Here is a 20,080-nt window from a genome sequence, read left to right on the forward strand (position 1 = left end):
TGTATTTACACTGTAAAAAGAGCGGTGCAGCAGCATGTGCTCAGAAACGGATTCATGTGCCATTACTGCTACATTATTATATAAATTATATATGATATAATATCTATTATATATTATAAATAATATATTTTCTCAGCATCTGTAATTATTGATATTCTGCTGCTTGATTTAATAACCCCCTTTATGAAATTTATGGTTGTTTTTATGTGACTGAATGGAAATAATTAAAGTACACCGAAGGTTGCTAATGCTTTCTTTCCAATTATTTAAACTAGATGGTGAATCAGAAATAAATTAAATCTAAAATTAATAAAAACTGGAGATGGACCTTTTTAGTGCTAGCTGTAAATTCAGTCTATGTTGTACACAGTCTGGATTTATTTGGTTAAACTATCCAAGTTTATTAAAGAGAGTCTGTGATCCAGCCAAACATTTTTTTTTTCTTTTCTTTTTTGGCTCAGAGGTCTGTTTCTGGTGCACAATACAAGGTCTCAAATGTGTTACTCCTTTGTTTGAGAAGGAAACGATACAGGAAGGGAGAGAATGAAGCAAAAAAAAGAAAAAAGAAAAAAGATGGTAAACAGATGGATACGAGTCAGGATGACATAAGAGAACAAGCTAGATGAACTGCAGCTATGAGAGCAAATGGAGACGGGAGGGTGGACTACAAGTCAAAGGGGAGAGGGGAGGGGGGGCAGGGCTTTCACAGCTGGGGACAGGCCTGAAGATCTGAGGGCAGACTCAAACTGGGCCGGGATACTGCGATGGGATGCAGGAATGTCACACATGCTATCAATGAGCTGCCTGTGTGTTTACCAAAAGTGCGTGAAAATGCTTTGGGTCATCGCCATTTGGGCTGGATTACAAATCTACTGCCCCTCTGCCCACACCACCACCACCACCACCACCACCACTGTCTGCTAGTCCTCCGGGATGAGCTACGTCTGGGTTGGGAGGGAAGAATCCTCTCCTGAGGAAAGCCTCGCCCCCAGCCACAGCCCCATTTCCTCCGACACCCACAGCAGTGCTATAAATAAGTTGGAGGCCTGCCCTCTCAGATCAACCGGGGCACTACACAGCTCCAGCAGACACTCAGACTACTGCCTCATCACACACCACTCAACAGCGGTTGAGGTGAAGGCGGACATAAAGTCCTGTTAACTGTGATGCTGAAAGGGAGTTTGAACAGTTTGGACTCCAGTCTTCAAAGCCATGTACGGTATCCTTGAAGCCCCACTTCAAGGCGCCCTTGAGCAAGACAAGCTGTACCAGCTCTCCCGGCTGTTGTTTTGTAACCTACCCAGTGTAAGAAAAGAAAAAAAGAATTGAATATGCTTTCGCAGAATACTGAATGATTTTCATCAGGTGGGATTTGTTACACAAGTCTTATTTCATAACCCCAGAATCTACCTGAAATAACAGAACGGGTTTTCCCTGAACCTCTGTCACCTTGTACACGTCAGTGCGGCTGTTGGAGACTGAAGACAGAGGTAGCAGTCATGAAAATGTTATTTGCAAGTGCCTACAGTTAAATGCTTTTACATGACAGCAGCTGCTTTCCTTTACAACACGCAGCTAGAATAAACTTCCTCAGGCTACATCCGTCAGGTCCGAGGGGGTGATCCTTTCCAGCATCAGGAACTTCATAACTGGTACTGATTCATCCAAAACTATGGAGAATAATAAAGTTGGCAGGCTGCACGGAGGCACCAGGTGGGTATGTTGGCTGAAGTGTGTGGTGAAATTATTCAAAAAGCTGACATAGACTGTGGCAGTGTCCGCCGGGCAGGAAAACATCATGTTTAGTCTACTGCAGATAGCATGTGCCGACAGTAATGGACGACTTCAACGGTTTCTCAAGGGGAGAAAACGGTCCCGCTGTTAGATATGATAAAGCTCCGTAATCTTTTCAAATATTTAGGAAAGAGAATAACCGAGGTTTATATGAGGGCAAGATAAACAACCTGAACTGTGTGTAATCAATCTGGATATCGACACTCACTTGGCCAAACCTTGAAATGCACTTTATCTTTACAGAGAGCCCCGGGCTGCAGTAAAGCCGAAGCACGGCTGGTTTACGTTCACGTCTCATGACTAAATATCTTGAAAGAACGCGACGGAATAAAAACATCACAAATGCAGCAGGGAGATTAATGATAAACAACTCAAACATATCACGCGACAAATGTTTTTAATATTTTGTGTTCTACAGTAATGAGGCCGCACACAACAAAGCCAAAAGGGAAGAAATACAAGAAGAGATGTTGAGTAGAAACAGAGAGGGGTCAGGGGTCTATTTTGCTGACCTTCGTGCCGACCTGAGGGGGTTCTGCTAAGGGCCAGAGATGAGGGAAGGGTCTATATTGGCCTGTTTGGATGCGGCCTGCCACCCCCTCATCTTCCTCCTCCAGCCCAGGCACAAACGTTTTAGGATTTTGTAATGGAAGAGGGTGAGAAGAAGGAAAGTGGCAGTGGGGACGGAAAGGTTTTCCCGTTTGTCATGTTAGAAAACAGAGGAAAAGCTGCACCTCTTAAATAAACCTTTCCTGCTGAGTTTGGAGGAGCTGTCGATGTCTAGTCAGTAGTGAACAGCGATAGAGGGAGAGAAGAAAAGTTCAGACAGAATCACAGAGAATGGATAACAAAGCATATTCATGTTTAAACAGCAGTCACCTACATTATTATATCAATATATTGAAATGATAGCAGCGAGAGCAGAAGTTTAGGAATGTCTCTGCCTGTGTGTATTGCCACTCCACTAGCTTTCTCTCTCTGGATGAATGTTTGATTTAGACATGTTTTCAGTTTTTTACGTCTATGCAAGTGCGACTTGCACATGCACTTAAGAGCTGAGGAGATTTAACATCAGGAATGTGCCTCATGTCTGGTGATAGTTGCCAAATAAAACAAACATTGCTGCCTGCGACAGATTTTACACGTCGGATCCGAGCACAAACTCAATCTACGCACGTCCTTGTGGTCTTGAGAGGCAGAACCTATTAAGTGAAGCAGAGTAATCAAATGGGAACTTAATTAAGAGCTATTTGGATGTCTGGCTGAGATTTCACCATGTTTCAACCCCAGAGTGGTAATCAACCATGACTGCTATTTGTACGAGAGTCAGTTTTTGGAGCTCAGTGGGAGGAGGCTACAACCTCCTTCACTTCCACATAAGGATTAAATCGAATTCAGCAGCAAAGTGGGAACCAAGCAGAAAACCACAAGGTGTGATGTGCCATTATCAAGTTTAGTCAGTTTAGACAAATCTCCCTCTGCCACACCAACACCACCACCAGAGCACGAGCTGTACGTAGCAGCGCAGGGGAGAGAAATGACAATTAAGCCTACTCGGTATGCCGCAGAGGGAAACATATTAAAGAAGATTATACGAAATTCTTTAGTGCCTTTTCATAAGACCGCTACAAGTTTGAAGTCTCAGTGTGACGCATGAGATTCTCTGCGAGGTTCATTATTTATGCGACAAACTGAGCCGCTTTAACTGCCAACATCGACATCCGCGGCTATAACGAGAAACCGTGAACAAGAGATTTGATGAGGGACAAAGCAGATCACAATCACTGATCTCGTGATTAACGTCATGCGGTTGGGAACACAAGATCGATATCATTCTCATGTCTGTCTGCCAAACATACAGGATTATAACAGTCGGTTAACTTAGCCTGGCACAAAAACTAGGTTAGGTGGTTGGAACAGAAGCACTACCAGCACCTCTGAAGGTCACTAATTAACAACTTTTATCTGTCTCTTTAATCCACACCAGAAACCAGAGTGTAAAAGCTACAATTCAACGTTTTATGAGGAGTTATGAGATGGACATTTTCTTGGCCCTGAGCAGTTGCCAAGCAACCAGGAAGGTAGTTACTGTTCCCGGCCAATAACCCTCCGTAAAACAGTGACATGTCATCTTTGTACTTTTTTTTTTTTTTTTACGGATTAATTAGTGAGATTTAGAGATGCACATACTGTAGGGAGATTTTGTTACCATTCAACAAAGCCCAGCTAACCGTTTCCCCCTGTTTCCAGTCTTTGTGCTAAGCTAAGTTATATTTAACGGCCTGATATGAGAGAGGCAGCATCAGTCTTATCATCGTAACTCTTCACGCAGCCACACATCCCCATGTTCACAAAGTACCTCATCATCTCTGCACTATAAAGAAAAGGAGGGTATGCCAAATAAATCAAATTTAGTAATGCTGCGTGCGGGCTAATAATAGTTGAGCAAGCAGCAGCCCATTCTCTTCAGAGCGGCACACAATGCACATAATCAGAGAGAACAAGCTGCCTACACATACACACACACACACACACACACACACATAGACACAATTGAGTGTGGGTACTCCTCCTCAGTAAATGTGAAGATCAACTGACTGAAAATGTGTGTACAATATTCAGAGAGAGATTTATTTGATGCGATGATCACCTTGAAAAGTTATCAGATATGGACCATAAACATTTCTCATGTTTTTGCTCAGAAATAACAAGCGTGGGTCTAACTAAAAGCCATGTGAGGAGATTTCTGCTGCAGAGTGAAACGGTGAATGCCTGCTTGGGGGATTAGTGTTACAATTAGGCTTATGTTAAGGTTATGGTTGGGTACTTTGTGTTTAGGATTAGAAGTTTGGGAATAAAATCTAAATCACAGTTGCATGAATAGTGACCTTGGTGGTGATGGGACTGAGCTTGTGTCGCCGTTGATGTATTGTTTGCATGTGTAAAGTATCTGAAGAGGACCACTGTTACCACAGTGAGGGAATCCTTTGGGATGTTGAATTCTGAAGGCTAGATACATACTGTACTTTATCAGGAAACACCGTAAAGACAGATGAGGTCTGCTAGTTTGGTTCAATTTCCTTTCTACAGGGAGTGAATTCAAAAGCAATCTATAATAAATGTGAGTTTGCTCTGCCACACTTTTTGTCCCTGAAAAGAATGGATGTCAATGAAATAGACTGTATTTATCCAGTGGGGGAGCCCAGATTTGATACATCTTATAAACAAAAAACTAAAATAGACTGTTTCTATCTCAAGCTGGCGATTAAATTCAACGATGTTTTAGTACATGAATGATTTAAATACATTCATGAATAGGTTCAATCTTATGCTATAGGCCTAATTGTGCAAGAGCACCCTGACAAACCAGGGTCACAGCTTGATGCATGAGTCAGTCAACACAAACAGTCCATTCAGACTGACACAGAGGAGCAAGTTAAACCTATGTTTGCTGTCGGCGTGAATGGGTCAACACAAGTCAGCCGACCTGACCCTGACACTGCCTGGTGCTAAAGACCCAAAGAGTTCCTGTTACCCGAGTCAAAAATACAAAGAATGCAAAAAAAAGCTGCAGAACTGTTGATGTCCTGTATTAAGAAACAAGTTTGGTTGTTATGAACAAACGTGGGCTGAATGAGTGCAACAAGTCTATCTCAACCTTTAGTCTCTGACGTGACCATATTCACAGCTTTATCACTAATAAACTATGACACATACAATGTTCTCTCTCTCATACACACCTTTACTCGTACAGATACACATTTATCTGCTGAATTATCAAGGGAGTACGACCAGAAAGTGAAATGTCTGATGCTTCCTCTGTATCAAGGAGGTCTATGGTTTCAATATTAAAGTGCCTTTCACATAAAACAGTCGTCTGCTCTCGTCGTTTTACTCTTCTCTCTGCTTTTCTACATTTTAGTGGCTCAACACTGGAGAAAATGGCTTCCTTCTTCTTCTCGTGGCCTCATCCTAAACCTTTGGTCATCAGGCAAGGATTTCTGTCATTTTGTCCCAATGGAGACTCCTGAATCAGACTCCGCCTCAGCATTTAGTCTAAGCTACAAATCAAAAGACTTCAGGCAGAGAGAGCTTAGTGGTTTTCTGAACCTGTTTTCACCTTCATGCAATCATAGCTGTGGTATCAAAAGTTGTGAATATATATGTGCGTATTCATGATATCCCCGAGCACATTAGTTCAGAGGGCCTCCTGAGATTGTGTTCTATCTCCAATCCTTAAATAGCTCCATCTAGATGTGGCGTATCTCAATCAGTGGGTCACAACTTTAAAGTGGGTCACAGGGCCTGGTCTGACAAGCCTGGTCACATATACCCAGAGCACTTTGGCAATAATAGACGTTAGCTTTTTTTAAAAAGACCTCCACTGTGTTTTCAGGCACTGTAAATAAAGTCTCTTGTGTATGAACATTTTTCATTTCTGATATGTGATGGACAGACGTGATTGGGGAGCATCTTACCGCTGCTGTTTTTTTTAAACATATTTTTCAAAATACGCTTGCTGAAAGACAGATGAGAAGATTGATACCACTCTCATATTTATCCAGCATCAATATGAAGCCGGAGCCAGGAGACAGTTAGCTTAGCTCAGCATAAAGACTGGGAAACAGCGAACATGGCTTTGTTCAACGGTAACACAATCTGCCTACCAGCATCTCTTAGCCTCACTAATTCACATCGTATATCTCATCTTTGGATGGGAACAGTGACTTCCTGGATTCTCAGCAGCTCTTTATAGTCTTTCTGCTAAATCTGAACAAACATACAGATATGAAAATTATATCGACCCTTCCATCGAACTCTTGGCGAAGAAGGTGAGGGTGCACATTTTCCAAAAATGTATTTTCCAGAAATGGAGAATCTTACTGCGACTGGTACAAATGAGCTGCTGAAATTTCACATTAGGTATGACACAATCGCATGAACAATTATAGGCCCAGTTGGAAAAAAATCTAGGGCTTGAGCAGCAGCAGAATTTCATTATTACAGCCACAGAAACCATCAGTGTAATAATGTGATTGAACTTTACTTAGCCCTCGGAGTTGTTTTTCCCCAGGAAAAGCTGCTGACCAAAGTACTGGATCTTATATCTGCTCAGTTATGCGGTGGTGGCTGCTTTTCAGTGTGTCGCATAAGGTATTTTGACAGCAGCCAACCAACTCTCTTTTAGGTATGCACTGATCTAAACCACATATTCACAGCGGTGCTAAATATACCCGACCTCTGTTATTTACATTAGCTGCTTATTTACATGCACTTTCCAATGTTGCTCGTGTGACATAAGGTCAACAGCAACAAAGCAACTAACAAATGCGCTCTGTTTTCCATATTGCCCTCAGTTGGCAGTAAACAGTCAAGTGGTAACCTTTTGGCCATGTGGATGTCATTGTGATGGCAGTATCGCGCCAATAACAGCCAAATGCTGGGCCAGTTCTGAGGCATCCACCAAATGTTACAGCAAGAGGGATTCACAGGGGAAAGAGTGCAAGGAGAGAAGAAAGGCACTGGAAGATGAGTTAATTAAGAGGAAAAGAGCCTGTGCCACTTTTGTTATCAACGAGTTTTAAATGGAGAATATCCAAAAGGGAGGAAAACGGCAAAAAGAATCAAATATGAAATGAGGAACCAGGAATGTCTTGACACGGATGTTTGGGTGACGCATTTCTCTGTTTTACTTCCCCCAGCGACGGTATTTACTACATAAAGCTGCCCGTTTCTGAGGACCAGTGATTTTGTAATGACATTACAGTACGCTCATGGAGCGAAACGATGCAAATTCTTTCATTAAGGTCTTTTCCACTGGGCCCCCAATTAGCAGCACCTTCTGAACAATTCGAGATTGTTCACTCTCCTCCGGGGGAAACAAAGAACAGTTTAGACCCAATTAAACTCAGGATTTGTTGGTGGCCCAGTGTCTTTGCACTGGCTACTGTACTGTGAGACTATGACAGAAAATCTTTAGGAGGTCTAGAAAATGGAAAAAGAAGAGTTGGAAAAAACTTTACAAGCCAACATATGTAGTTCAAAGGGCGCTAAAAAATCAAAGGGACTATCAAAGAGGTTAAAAAAGCAATTTTAGCTATACTTGGAAGTGGGTACATGCAATCATGTTTCCTCTACAACAAGTGACATGTTGGCTAAGGTCTGGTAAAGCTGGCTTTCAAATGTGGGTCTTACATATACAGGCACCCAGTAAAAATCCATTTTAAAGGGTGAGTCTCACATTCAGTCTAACCGATTAATATATGAGCCTTGTCAACTGTGAAACACATTTCAATAGGGTTTTTCTTAAGACGCTCTGTGGAGCACAGCAGCCTCTGCATCCCAGCGGGTTTTCAGGCAAAGCTAAGGTTTGGCGATCTCCTCTGCACAAGGCTGACTCATCAAATCAAGGCATTACGACTGACGAGGAGGAAAAATTTCACTAAAACAATAGCAGTGCATCGAGGCAGAAGCTGTTTGTTTTAAGGCAGGGTTTTTTTTTTCCAGGAGGAGGAGGAGGAGGAGGAAACTGCAGGTGATTGCAGGCTATCCAAGTCCAGGCAGTCATTTCTATGGATTTTTGCTCCTTAAGAACCTTCCAGCACCGGATTGCCAAATGTAAAGAGATGACTTCAAAGGCAGAGGGGAGCGTTTATGGCTTGACGATGAATCTCGACAAACGCAGCTTGTGGTTTAAACCAGTCGTGCGTGTTAAAAGTCCTGCTGGGTTTAATGAAATGTCATCTTTTAGCAGCAACTGGTGCTCCTTATAGGAAACATTTCTCCAGTAAAAAAAAAAAAAAGAGTCATTCCTCAGGATGAAAGATTGTATTTTGCAAAAAAATAAACTCACAATCTCTTTTCACCTGCAAAGGATTGAACAAATCCGTCTGCACTAACTCCTCTTTGATAACGCCCTTTTCCTCTCGTGAGTGGGACTGTGGGGGCTTAATAGTTTCCAGAAGTTGTTCCAGCCTGTGAAGGTGTGTGTGTGTGTGTGTGTGTGTGTGTGTGTGTGTGTGTTCACAAGGTCATAGGGGATGCTGTTTTGAACTGCTGCTCACTATCTGACTGCAGATCACAGTATGACTGTTGGCATCCGGGGGTGGGGGGGTTCTGGCTTGTGCAAGCCCAGGTGATAAACTCAACAATCAGGCTCCATACACAACAATGACGCAGTGCTACACATGCCTGCTTATGGCAGCACAAAACATCTGAGCATATACATAAATATGTATATATAATATATGTGTGTGTGTGGGAACTGATATGATTACATCTAATAAACATAGATGGGTCTATTGTTCTTATATAGCAACACACACACACACACATGGTGCAGGGAAGCATTTGAAATTGTGTTTCAGGGTTGTTTGATTGAGGAATAAGGACGACTGCTGTCAACACATCAGCAGACCACTCAGGAAAATCTGTTGAACGTGAACTGACTGAAGCCCAAACACATTAGATACACAACAGCTCTGCAGCAGACATTTTTTTTTGCAGACATAACAACACCAACAGATCACACACATGAGAAAATCCACAAACTATATGTGTGTGTGTGTGTGTATGTGTGTGTGTGTGTGTGTGTGTGTGGTGCTCCCAATTCACAAAGAAATAAAAGGCTGTAAACAAGTGGTTCAAGCAGGTAAATTGGGGCCTATGCTACAATCCCATCAGTGAGGGTCAGTGTGGAAACGTGTGAGAGGCGCCTGTATCCAGCGGAGGGGCAAGGAGGAGGAAATGTGCGATCACTGCTGTGACATTGCAAATATAATTCACATGTGGCAACTGGGGAGACAGAGAAACAAAAGAGCGCTTTAATTGTCTCGCCTCGGTTTTTCATCCCCTCCACGTTGCTTCACTCATTCCCTTCAGGATACAGTCTACTCTTCTTGCATGCAGACAGAAAAAAACACACACATGACAATCAGCATGCACACACACACTTATAGTTTACAAATAATAATAATTTACACTCTTGATTATCCCGAAATCAGCTCTTGCTTACCATCAATAGCCCTTCCCGGAGCGATTACTTCCAAACTGTGCAACAATCCCAAGAAAAGCAATCCTGTTGCCAACATGTTGGCCGTGGTGCGCAACATTGTAAAAGCACTATCCTGAGAGAATATTACACATCAATCGCCTCTCTCGGTCCTGTCAAGCCGGAGGTTGCAGACAGGCGACGACGTGTAACCGTGCCCAGGCAGGCAGGCAGGCGGGCAGGCAGGCGGTGATGCTCCTCACTGGAAATCCGCTTTCTGTGCGTATTTGTGTGTGCGTGTGTGTGTGTGTGTGCGCAATGCAAGCTGACAGGGATGCTGCTGTCTGCCCACTCGGAGAATATTTTGCAGACTGTCTATATGCAAAAAAAAAAAAAAAAAAAAAAAAAAGAGAGAGAGAGAAGGAGCCGAGGCTTCTCCCAGCCCGGGGTTGCTTCAGGGGCTCCTTGGATGCATGGACAGCCCCTTGCCACAAAGGCTAGCAGGCTGAACTGAGCATCTAGCAGCTAGCCTTGGCTTTTGCAGTCGAGATGAAGAAGAAGAGGAGGAGGAGGAGGAGGAGGAGGAGGGAACAACAAGCGCCTGTGATCATGCAGTTGTCCTGTCTTTTGTTCTCCCTGCTGCCCCAGTGAAGAAGCCGCAGGAGGGAATTAAAGAAGTGGATCAAATGCTCCTCTCTCTCTCTCTGTGTCTGTGTCTCTCTCTCCTCCCCACCACCTCTGCTGCTGCTGCTGCTGCTGCTGCTGCTGCTGGCCACAGATTGAGTCTGAAGCCCCGGAGCTCAGTCAGTCAGTCTGAGTGACGTCGCAGCAGCAGCAGCTCGGCTGGCCCTCCCCTCTCTCTCTCTCTCTCTCTCTCTCTCTCTCTCTCTCTCTCTCTCTCTCCACCATCACCTACATGTCAACTTACAGCTGCAACAAAACCTGCATGCTTTTATTTTCCTTTAATTGCAATAAATCATAATTATCATTAAAAAAAGATGTAAGATTGTTGCCTGTTTGTTAAACCTGCAAATGCTTTGCAACTTTACAAGCTGTGAGACTTTACAACACCTGCACCTGATCATGTTGTAGTCTCCTGTTCATGTCCCATTGCTATTTTTTCTTCTTGTTTGTTTTGTTTTTGTTTTTTTCATTTATGTTCTACCTTAGTACTTGTTTTGTAAATCTGCACATTCTACTTTAGTACTTTTTGTAAATATGTACACTTGTTTCCCTCCTTGATTCTATTTTTGTGGGATTAATAAAGTATTATCTTATCTTATCTTATCTTATCTTTAAAAAAACAGCAATTAATCTGTGTCATTAATCTGTTCAGTTTAGTATGATGAACGTTCAAATGATATAGAGCAGTCTAAGCGACTGTAATCAGTATTCTATTAAATTAAACACGAGAAAGGGTGAATAATTAAAAAACACTTGAATAGAATAAAACTAAATGAATCAGTTATTCGAATTATAAAAGCCATTAATCAGATTGGACAATAGACAAAATATGATACAGTGGTTATTAATTGTTTAATCAAGATAATATGAGACTGTAATGGGATTGGTTCACAGAATCAATTTGAGCACGCAGTCTAAAACTAAGGGAATGATTTCTTGTATTTAAAAGTGATTTGACAACATCACTTTGAAATGTAAGACTAGTACAAGATGCGTCCTTCATTCAATATGCATTTTGTTTTAGTCTAACCACCTGGATCCCAATTTATTTTTTCAATTTGGCGGTAATCTTGCAGGTAGTCGTGGATCCATTTAAATGACTTATGAATTCTTAATAGGACGCTATAATGTGAAGCAAGCAGTCCAGATTGATTAGGCTCACATTTCAGGGACCCGCTCCAGGCGAGGATGCTCCTTCATGCGGCCTTCAGAGGATCAAATTCTGACTGAAGGTATGTTATGTCCAAAAAAAGATTAAACCTTCAACATTGCATCACCAGAGGTTTAAAACTAGTGGTCAGCATGTAAATGAATTTTGGGAAAGTGATGGCCAGTTGGGTCTTTCAAATTATGGCAGAAAAGAGGCTACATTAGATGACATGTGTTATTTGTTATATATTGATTGTGTTTATATCGCCCACTCCTGTGTGTAATCCCACACATGGAGACAGCAAACTGCCTGAGAATGTATCCTATTACATGTATCCTTATCTTTTACGTTGGGCAGCACGGTGGTGCAGTGGGTAACACTGTCGCCTCGCAGCAAGAAGGTTCAAATCTCGGCCGGAGCATTTCTGTGTGGAGTTTGCACGTAGTCCGGTTTTGTCCAAAGACATGCACATAATAGGTCAGGTCAATAGGTCAGGTTTCAGATCTCCTCACCTTTGAGCAGATAAGAGAGAGAGATTTCCAGTTGAACAGTTCAAAGACTGAGGATCTCTAGTTTGTGCAACATAGGTTAAACATTGTATCCCACACACCCTTTCCCCAAAAAAGATTGCCAGAAAAAAGGTGTTCTGTTCCTGCCGTGAGTCTCCAAACACTTCAGGATCCTAACGATACTTTGGATTCCCCATCACTTAAAATCTATTCTGTAAATGTCACGGCAGGGTATACGTGAAGATGAAAGTCCAGTCCAGTATGACATGCAATATAGCCACTGGTGTGCCAAAAACATGGTAACAGGTTTAACTCAAGGCATGTCTTGGATGATTTGATGAACACAAAGTTTAAACATGCAGTTTAATTCATTGAAGAACACGCTGTGGTGCAGAGCCTATTCTCAGAGAGAAAAGGGGAAAAGTATCTAACCTTTTGTGCTAGAAACGGTCCTGGATCTTCTCATGTGTGTAGGTATCTCTGACAAAAACTAGTGGTTTTCAAAGACGCAGCATGTGAAGTCGAAACCAGGAATGCTTTGGTTGATTTAATTTGCTTTGATTTTAGTGTTATATATCTTACAATGTCAAAGTTAAATTCCATCTAAGTAAAGTGAGGGATAAAAGCATGAATCTTAGAGAGGCCAACTTTCATCATTCCACATAAATTGTTTGTTTAATCCCAGAGAGGGATTGTGTTATATACATAAGAGCCCTTAAAACCTAATACTGAAAACCTTGGCAAACATCTTCAAGGCCAAGGTCACATACTGCTGGTTTTTGGAGCACTTATCACAGACAGCACACTCTTGTCCTCCTGTTGACTCTATTATTTTGACATGTTACATAACTAGACTGCCATAATAATAAAAAATCTATTTGGAAGAAGACTGCTTCAAATCACCCTTAAGATGGAGGATTTTAATATGATTTTATTTTGTCATTTTTACCCAATATGTAAGTCTTAAGTCATGTCCCCATTCCTAGCCGTGAGTCCCAAAGATATTTTCACCACGTGAAATATAAAAACTAACAAAGCAATGATAATGTAATCAAACACCATAAGAGTAAATGTAAATTCAATCTGTTTATATTGCTGACATGCATTGCAGAAGGACAAAACTGCATTTACACAGGAAATGAAATTTGGGCAAAACAAAACAAACATGACTCAACAATAAATATCACTTGGTGCAAATATAAGCAGTAATTTATCCATTCCTCATAAAATAGCACAAGTTATTCAAGCTCACATCCACTCTGCACCTTCTTTTCACCTCATCCCTCTCTATCAACAGTGCAAGGAGTCTTTAAATGATCCTGCCATTAAGTTAAAACCATTCACCCAAAACACATCACATCAAAATGACCTCCAGCCTTTAAACACCGGCCTTAAAAAAGTCTGTTCTGCTGCCTTGGCCATGGTTATTCAGCTCTGGGAGAGAGTAACAAGTCATTCAAGGGTCAGGTCCAAGTGAAATCGTTCATTCAAGTCAAGTCAGTGGTGTCAAAGTCGAGTTGAAAGACCTTTTAGACCAAGACATATAACTCTAACGCGTGAGTCTTCACATTTAGTGAGCAACATTAATCTTTCAGTCTTCACGTCTCCTCATTTTCCTGGTTAGTTTTCACATACATTTGTAATTTCACACTTTCAGTGTAAAATATGCTCCGGAAACATCTGGCACAACCCATATCAGGATTGGAAAGGAACGTGGTGGTGTGTCTGGAGTCTGGCAAGTGCTAATGAAGTTCAATTATATTTAAGTCTTTGAAATGTTCAAGAAAGCACAAATGAAGTATGTTTTTATTTAGTTTTATTATCCTGCCCAGACAGTAGCACATATAAACACAAAGGCAGGTTTGACATACACTTTTTAGAAGTTTTGCATCCCTTTGATTTTTCACCTAGTTTAAAGTGTTTACACCAAGTGATAAACTGTAACAGCGACCACCACAGCTATCCAGGCCTGTCTGTGAAATGCTGCACAGCACTGACACCTAGTGGGTCTACACTACCAGTATTACATTTCAAAGAACAATGGGTCCTTTGTGTCAGGGATTTTTTTTCAATTCTCTTTCTTTCTTTCTTTTTTTATACATAAAATACAAGAGAAAAATGAGTCGACACATAATGACTTTTTTTCTACTCGCAGACCAAATCCAGCAAAAAACACTTCACAGAGCTGTTTTGAGAAGTATAATCTCAGCAATCTTCTCTCATTTAAGGGCCTCACCGCCATTATATTCAGTGAGCTCACATCTTGGAGGCAGCTTGAAAAGAGAAACATCTCTTTTGATAAAAAATGAGTCTGGAGCACTTAAAGAGGCAGACAAGATGGTACTTTAAACAAGCAGCATCCTGTGTTAATTCAGCCAGGAACAGTTATTTACCCCACATCACTCTTCATCCTTTAATGTTTTTATTTGCACTGAGGTATTTGGCAAGACTTTGAGGTGCTTAATTTAGTTTGAGCGTGACTTACATCGCAGCACTGATTCTTAACCTATCAAATGTTTCGGTTCCAGTCCAAAAAATGTCCTCATAGCAAAGGCACTATCCTAACCTAACTAAAAACAGACATTCAGTGGAAGAAAAGGGAAAGACACAACTACAAAGGCTTTCGAAATAAATGCACTTCTTAGACGACATCAAACGCACACACAAACGCGCACACACCCAAGCCACAGGCATGCACATGTGCGATGCACACAGAGACGTTTTACATAATTCTGTGACCAGTTTGCAGAAGTCTGAGCTTCAGTTTTTCTGATTTCTGCAGGATTTTGTAACAGCAAACTGTGTTTTCTGTCTCTGAATCTTATCCTGCTTTAATAAGTCACAGGAGTGATGTGTTTAAGTGTTTAGTTTTCCTCACATCTGGCACATTTTCACCCAGACTACAATTGATTTTTTTTTTTTTAATTACATTTTGAGCATTTATCAGTGAAGTGGGGAAAACAAATGAGGAGGAGAAAGACGAAGTAAAGATCAAATCAAATACATCTGGATGAAATTAAGTCTTTTTTGTTCATTTGGCCCATGCTTCATTCTGAAATAAAACGTCTTACTCTATTATCTAAACCTTACCCTATTATCAGTGTCAGTGTCTGCAAAAGTAAAAGTTCCTAAATCAAACACATCCCTTGGTCTGCTGTTACAAAACTTGACAGATGTCTGTGTTTGAGGGTGCACTTGATGTTTTTTTAAATGACTCATGTAAATGTTTTAATGATCCTTGTAAATGTTTCATGTCCATCTGTTAGATCTGGTTATTGTTTTATGTTATCTCAGCCCACCCCCAACTATGCAAAGACATAGATATTAAGATATTAGTGATCTCTCAGTAACGCTGTTGTTGCTTTGTCACAATTTGCTTTGTTGCTTTTCAACAAAGGGGAAACGTTGGTCTTTGTCAGTCGGGCATGAAGTAGTGTTTAACACAACCTGCCAGCAGATGGAAGCATAACACAGAGCACAGGCATCCTGATGGAGAGCAATCCTACAAACATCACTTTCATTTTAATCTCATTTTTTAAAGGCCAGACCTCTGGGTCTGAGTGCAAATCCAAAACAACACGCACACGAAATTAGAGTCTCTGCGTCACGTGTTGTGAAAAGACAGAATCTCTGTGTTCTGAAAATGTGTGAAGCAATCTGTTGCAATATCTTCTATCGCTGACAGCATCTTTCCATTCATTTCTCATTATAATCCTCTATCAGGTGTTAGTCTGACAACCTCTTCGCGATGAACGCTGACGATGACATAAAAAGGTTGAGAGGCGTCATTTGTGGCTATCTCATCTGCTACACACACCGGACTCTTTTCTCCTTTTACTAATAAGTCAGGTTTTCTGCTCTGTGTGTGTGTGTGTGTGTGTGTGTGTGTGTGTGTGTGTGTGTGTCCGAAAGAGCTCTAATGGCTTATGCTGATATTTGACCCTGCAGTCATTAGAAAGTGACTCACTGATACTATACACATCTTTCATTATTCTGACATTCTGTGCAGCATTACAGCCTCACCTCATTCATCTCGGTGCAATTTTCCTCTCCATCTGTAGCTCTTGTATATTGATCTGGGCCTCTGCAGCATCATGTCGTAACATCATACTCTATCTGTTGAATGACTCATGTGTTACGCTGTAGTTTTAAAGGACAGGATTTATTCTCTTTGTCAGGATTGCTTTCTCCATTGCCAAATTGTCTCACCTTGTTTGATATTTTTTTAATTTAGTAGAAGTAGTCCCCAACATCCAATGAAACAAAACATCAAGTATTAAAATATGAGTGTCGACATTATGCAGCAGGAAAGAATCTTTTGCTTGCACTCTTTATAAATCTCTTTGAGAAGTTTGACACCGGCTGAGTTACTCCGCTCCTCGTGAGATTGATTTCCTCGTCACAGGATGGAAACCTATCAGTCTTAAATATCAGAGAGAAGCTGATTATTTAGTCTCCTGCTTAAAGACCTCTCCTGCTCCTCCGCTGGTGAGTATCTTTCCAGGGCGATTTTTTTTTTTTTTATTGTTGGAGTAAGTGAAAACACCATTCATCTGGTTTGTGTCATGACTGGAGCAAGTATTCCATGCGTCATTCTTTCATCCAAAGCTAAGGCCCATGATGCACCTCCGCCCAGTTCACTGCAGCTGTGATGGAAGCCAGGTTCAAGTCCAGAGAGGAGGAACAGGTCAGTACTGGTTCTCACACTGCGTTACTGTTAAGATACATGACGTTTTTTAATAATCCAGTTATGGACAGTTTAAAGAAATAACATCAATAGCTGTTTAAAACTAACTCACCTTTGTATACACACACGCGCAGATCCCGCCCTCACACGCCCATAAATCTCTAGACTCCATCATGATTCGGACCTGCATCATCACTCATCTTCTACACTCCTTTTCTCCCTCCCTTCCCTTTCGCCGGTGCTCTCGTCCTCCCCTCCCTATGCTTCAGAGCCAGATGGATTACCTCATCAATCAAAGTTCCCAGAATCACATCCTGTGTGTGTGTGTCCCACCAATGCAGTGTCTCCATTCAGTAGGAGAACAGTATGAGGTACTCACTACAGCCATTTTGTAACAATAACACACACACACACACACACAAAACGATATTTCAAGTAATCACTTTATCATTCCTCCCTATTCGTCTGCTCGGTCTTGAAGGGAGCCGCACAGGAAACTGATAATTTTGCCCGTGCACGAAAGCCTCTTTAACGCTGTTGGAGAAAATGATCAAAATGTCTAGGGGCCCCCTCGGTAGGTTTGACACATTACGGACGTCGGTAACCCTTCACGGTTGTTGAGAAGGACAAACTAGATGAAGTCTAAAAAAATCAGAATAAATGATCTATAGCAGGGAGGCAGAACAAGGGGAAGGGTTTTTCATTTTTACAAATACAAGTACATCATCAAAAAATAAAGATTTGAACAAGTTGTGAATCGAAGCTAACCGAAGTTGAAAATATATATATATAAAAAAAAAGACTTTTAAAAAGAGTTAAAGTTCATCAGTTAGATTATGAAACAGGTCTTAAAAAAAGATTCACAATTGGATTGAAACCAAAATTGATTGCAAACAAATTATAAGTGAAAAAAAGAAAGTCAGGCATATTTTTAGATTTTAAAAGAATAGCAAAGTCAAAAATGGCGGCAACAGAGTTTGAAGATCTTGATCCCTCCCCCCCCTAGGAAAGTTTACAGTGTCGTACAGCCCCTGTATTTTTTTTTTTTTCCTCCTCGAAAGGAACAATTATGGAGCGGGCAATGCTGATAACACTGCAGGAATTTGAAGCATGCACAAACAGCCCTTCCCCCATCCGCCTAGCTCTCTCTCTCTCTCTCCCCCCTTCCCCCTGCCCTCGTCCCCTTCTTTCCTTCCCTCCCACTCCATCACCAGGCTTTCTTTCTGCCTCTTTACACTCAAATCTGTTGCTCAGATTACTTCCAGCTGGAACATAGAGTAAATAGCCCACTCAAGGAATTCTTGAAAACTAATTTACTCCAAAAAAAAAAAAAACGACCAGCGTCAAAATCTCAAAGAAAATAGAGGGAATTGGAGTTTTCACTTCTTCATTTCTGCCGAACTTGATCAAAATTGTTGCATTGTCATGCCAGAAGAGGTGTTAATTTGTGTACCTTCTATTTACAAATTCACAGTTTCTCTCTGACAGTCACAGCCTGATGTGTTAGTTGTTTTTACCAACCTGAACCAATCAAGATACAGTGACTAGAGGCAAAAAAAGTCTTAATAGACTTATCTTTGGTATTTTATCATCTAATCTGTGAGTGTTTGAATTTACTAGAGATTAAAAAACAGAAAAAACTGCAATGCATTGTGTTACTCAAGTTCATCACAATATGATTTTTATTTTATCAACATCATTGTAATTGCACAAGTTAAACAGCTAATTCCCTGCACAAGATGTTGTAATTTCATTTTCATTTTACATAGATAAAAAGTATTTGTTGACAACTTTTCACACATAAAATCAACTCATGATGGTTGTGCTCGTTGATGACGTTGAACATTAAACTTTATAAAGGTATGCTCCGCAGATTGAGCCCTAATTTAAAAGGTAGCGTATACTAAGGATGGATTAAAATAAGGTTAGACTTTGGCCTGCCTTTGCCAAGTGCTCCACAACCCTGACAAAACTTATTTTGTTTCATTTGTATTGGGGCAGAGACATACTCATTCACATTCACAAGAGGGATTCGCCTATGTTCAAACAGGCTAATGACATTTTCTTTGTCAGCCATTCCCCTCAAGCCGTCCTCACCAAAACTTCCTCTTTCACACTCTCCCTCAAAAACACATTCGAACCACAGGGCATGCTTGACTGATTGTCTGGTGTGTGAGTGTGTGTGTGTGTGTGTGTGTGTGTGTGTGGTCTGCCCAGCGGACGTGTAAAACTCCTCTCACGTGAAGTAAGCACATAGACGTATATACATCTGTTTGTCTGTACACGTACTTTTACTGTTTCTTATTTACTATAACAGGGATACAAGTAGTGCCAAAATATCCCTCCCCTGTTTCACTAAAAAGCACAATTACAAGTGTACGTTTAATGAGTTCAGTATGTTGTATTGTGTATTGTGTGTTCATTATCCTGAAATTGACTTTAATTTGAAATTCGCGTCATTATTTATGACACTAAACAGTCGCGCAAATGCAAATGGATTGCTGAATGATGAATGATTTATTTCTAATGATAAAACAACAATTTTACTGTTTGTTATGATTGCAGAAATTCCTGCCGGATGATGCACAGTTGACGGGTTTCTGATGTTAAGCATGATATGAATATAAATATTTTAGTTTTGCCTTTAACTGGCTGTTTTCCCTTTCCCCTCCATTTTCCCGCTCAAATCTATTCAACCACCGTTTGTTGTTGTTGCCCCTCTGTTAGCCGTTCTGACCTTGAACCCCACACAGTCAGTCAGTCTCAATGACTGAGCCCCTCACTCACACATGAACTCCCTGAACCCTTCCACGCCATTCATATAAACTTTCCTCTCCACACACACACACACACACACACACAGACTCCCCTTCCTTCCAAACAACAGCTCACTTTGATGACGGAGGTTGCCCCCCACAGCACTGATGCTGTTGTGTGTGTGTGTGTGGGTGGGGGTGGGTGTGTGTAGAGGAAAGTTTAATGCAGGCAAAGGGTGGAAGGGTGGTATTTCCTCGTGTGCTGTTGTCCCTTAAATAGGATGCATATGGGTGGTAGCTGTAGTTGTTTTGTTGTGTTTTCTTGCTGAACTTGCAAATTCAGATAGATTTTTTTTTCTATATATATCAGATTAACTTTTGTGTATTGTTTTAGGATTTCAACACAAAACTGAAGAAGACCAGATGAAGTCTCAGTTTAATGGAACGACCTTTGACCTGTGTTTCCAAACACTTGAATTTCAAGGTTCACGCCCACATCAATGGGGTAAT

At 41.1% G+C, this 20,080-nt stretch overlaps 1 protein-coding gene across 2 annotated transcripts in view; it reads right to left on the reverse strand.

Moving 5' to 3' along the window:
* The window catches only part of LOC104929066 (low-density lipoprotein receptor-related protein 1), an 83,660-nt gene extending 73,090 nt beyond the window's left edge, over nt 1-10,570 (reverse strand). The window contains exon 1 of one of the 2 annotated variants that reach the window (XM_019276689.2): nt 9,809-10,570. In XM_019276689.2, coding sequence (XP_019132234.1) covers nt 9,809-9,905 — 97 coding nt within the window. In that variant the 5' untranslated portion in view covers nt 9,906-10,570. The remainder of the gene's footprint in view (nt 1-9,808) is intronic. The other variant, XM_019276690.2, reaches the window with a different exon arrangement.
* Nucleotides 10,571-20,080: the final 9,510 nt, after the last annotated feature.

Source organism: Larimichthys crocea, chromosome VI, assembly GCF_000972845.2.
Source record: "Larimichthys crocea isolate SSNF chromosome VI, L_crocea_2.0, whole genome shotgun sequence".
Lineage (NCBI taxonomy): Eukaryota > Metazoa > Chordata > Actinopteri > Sciaenidae > Larimichthys > Larimichthys crocea.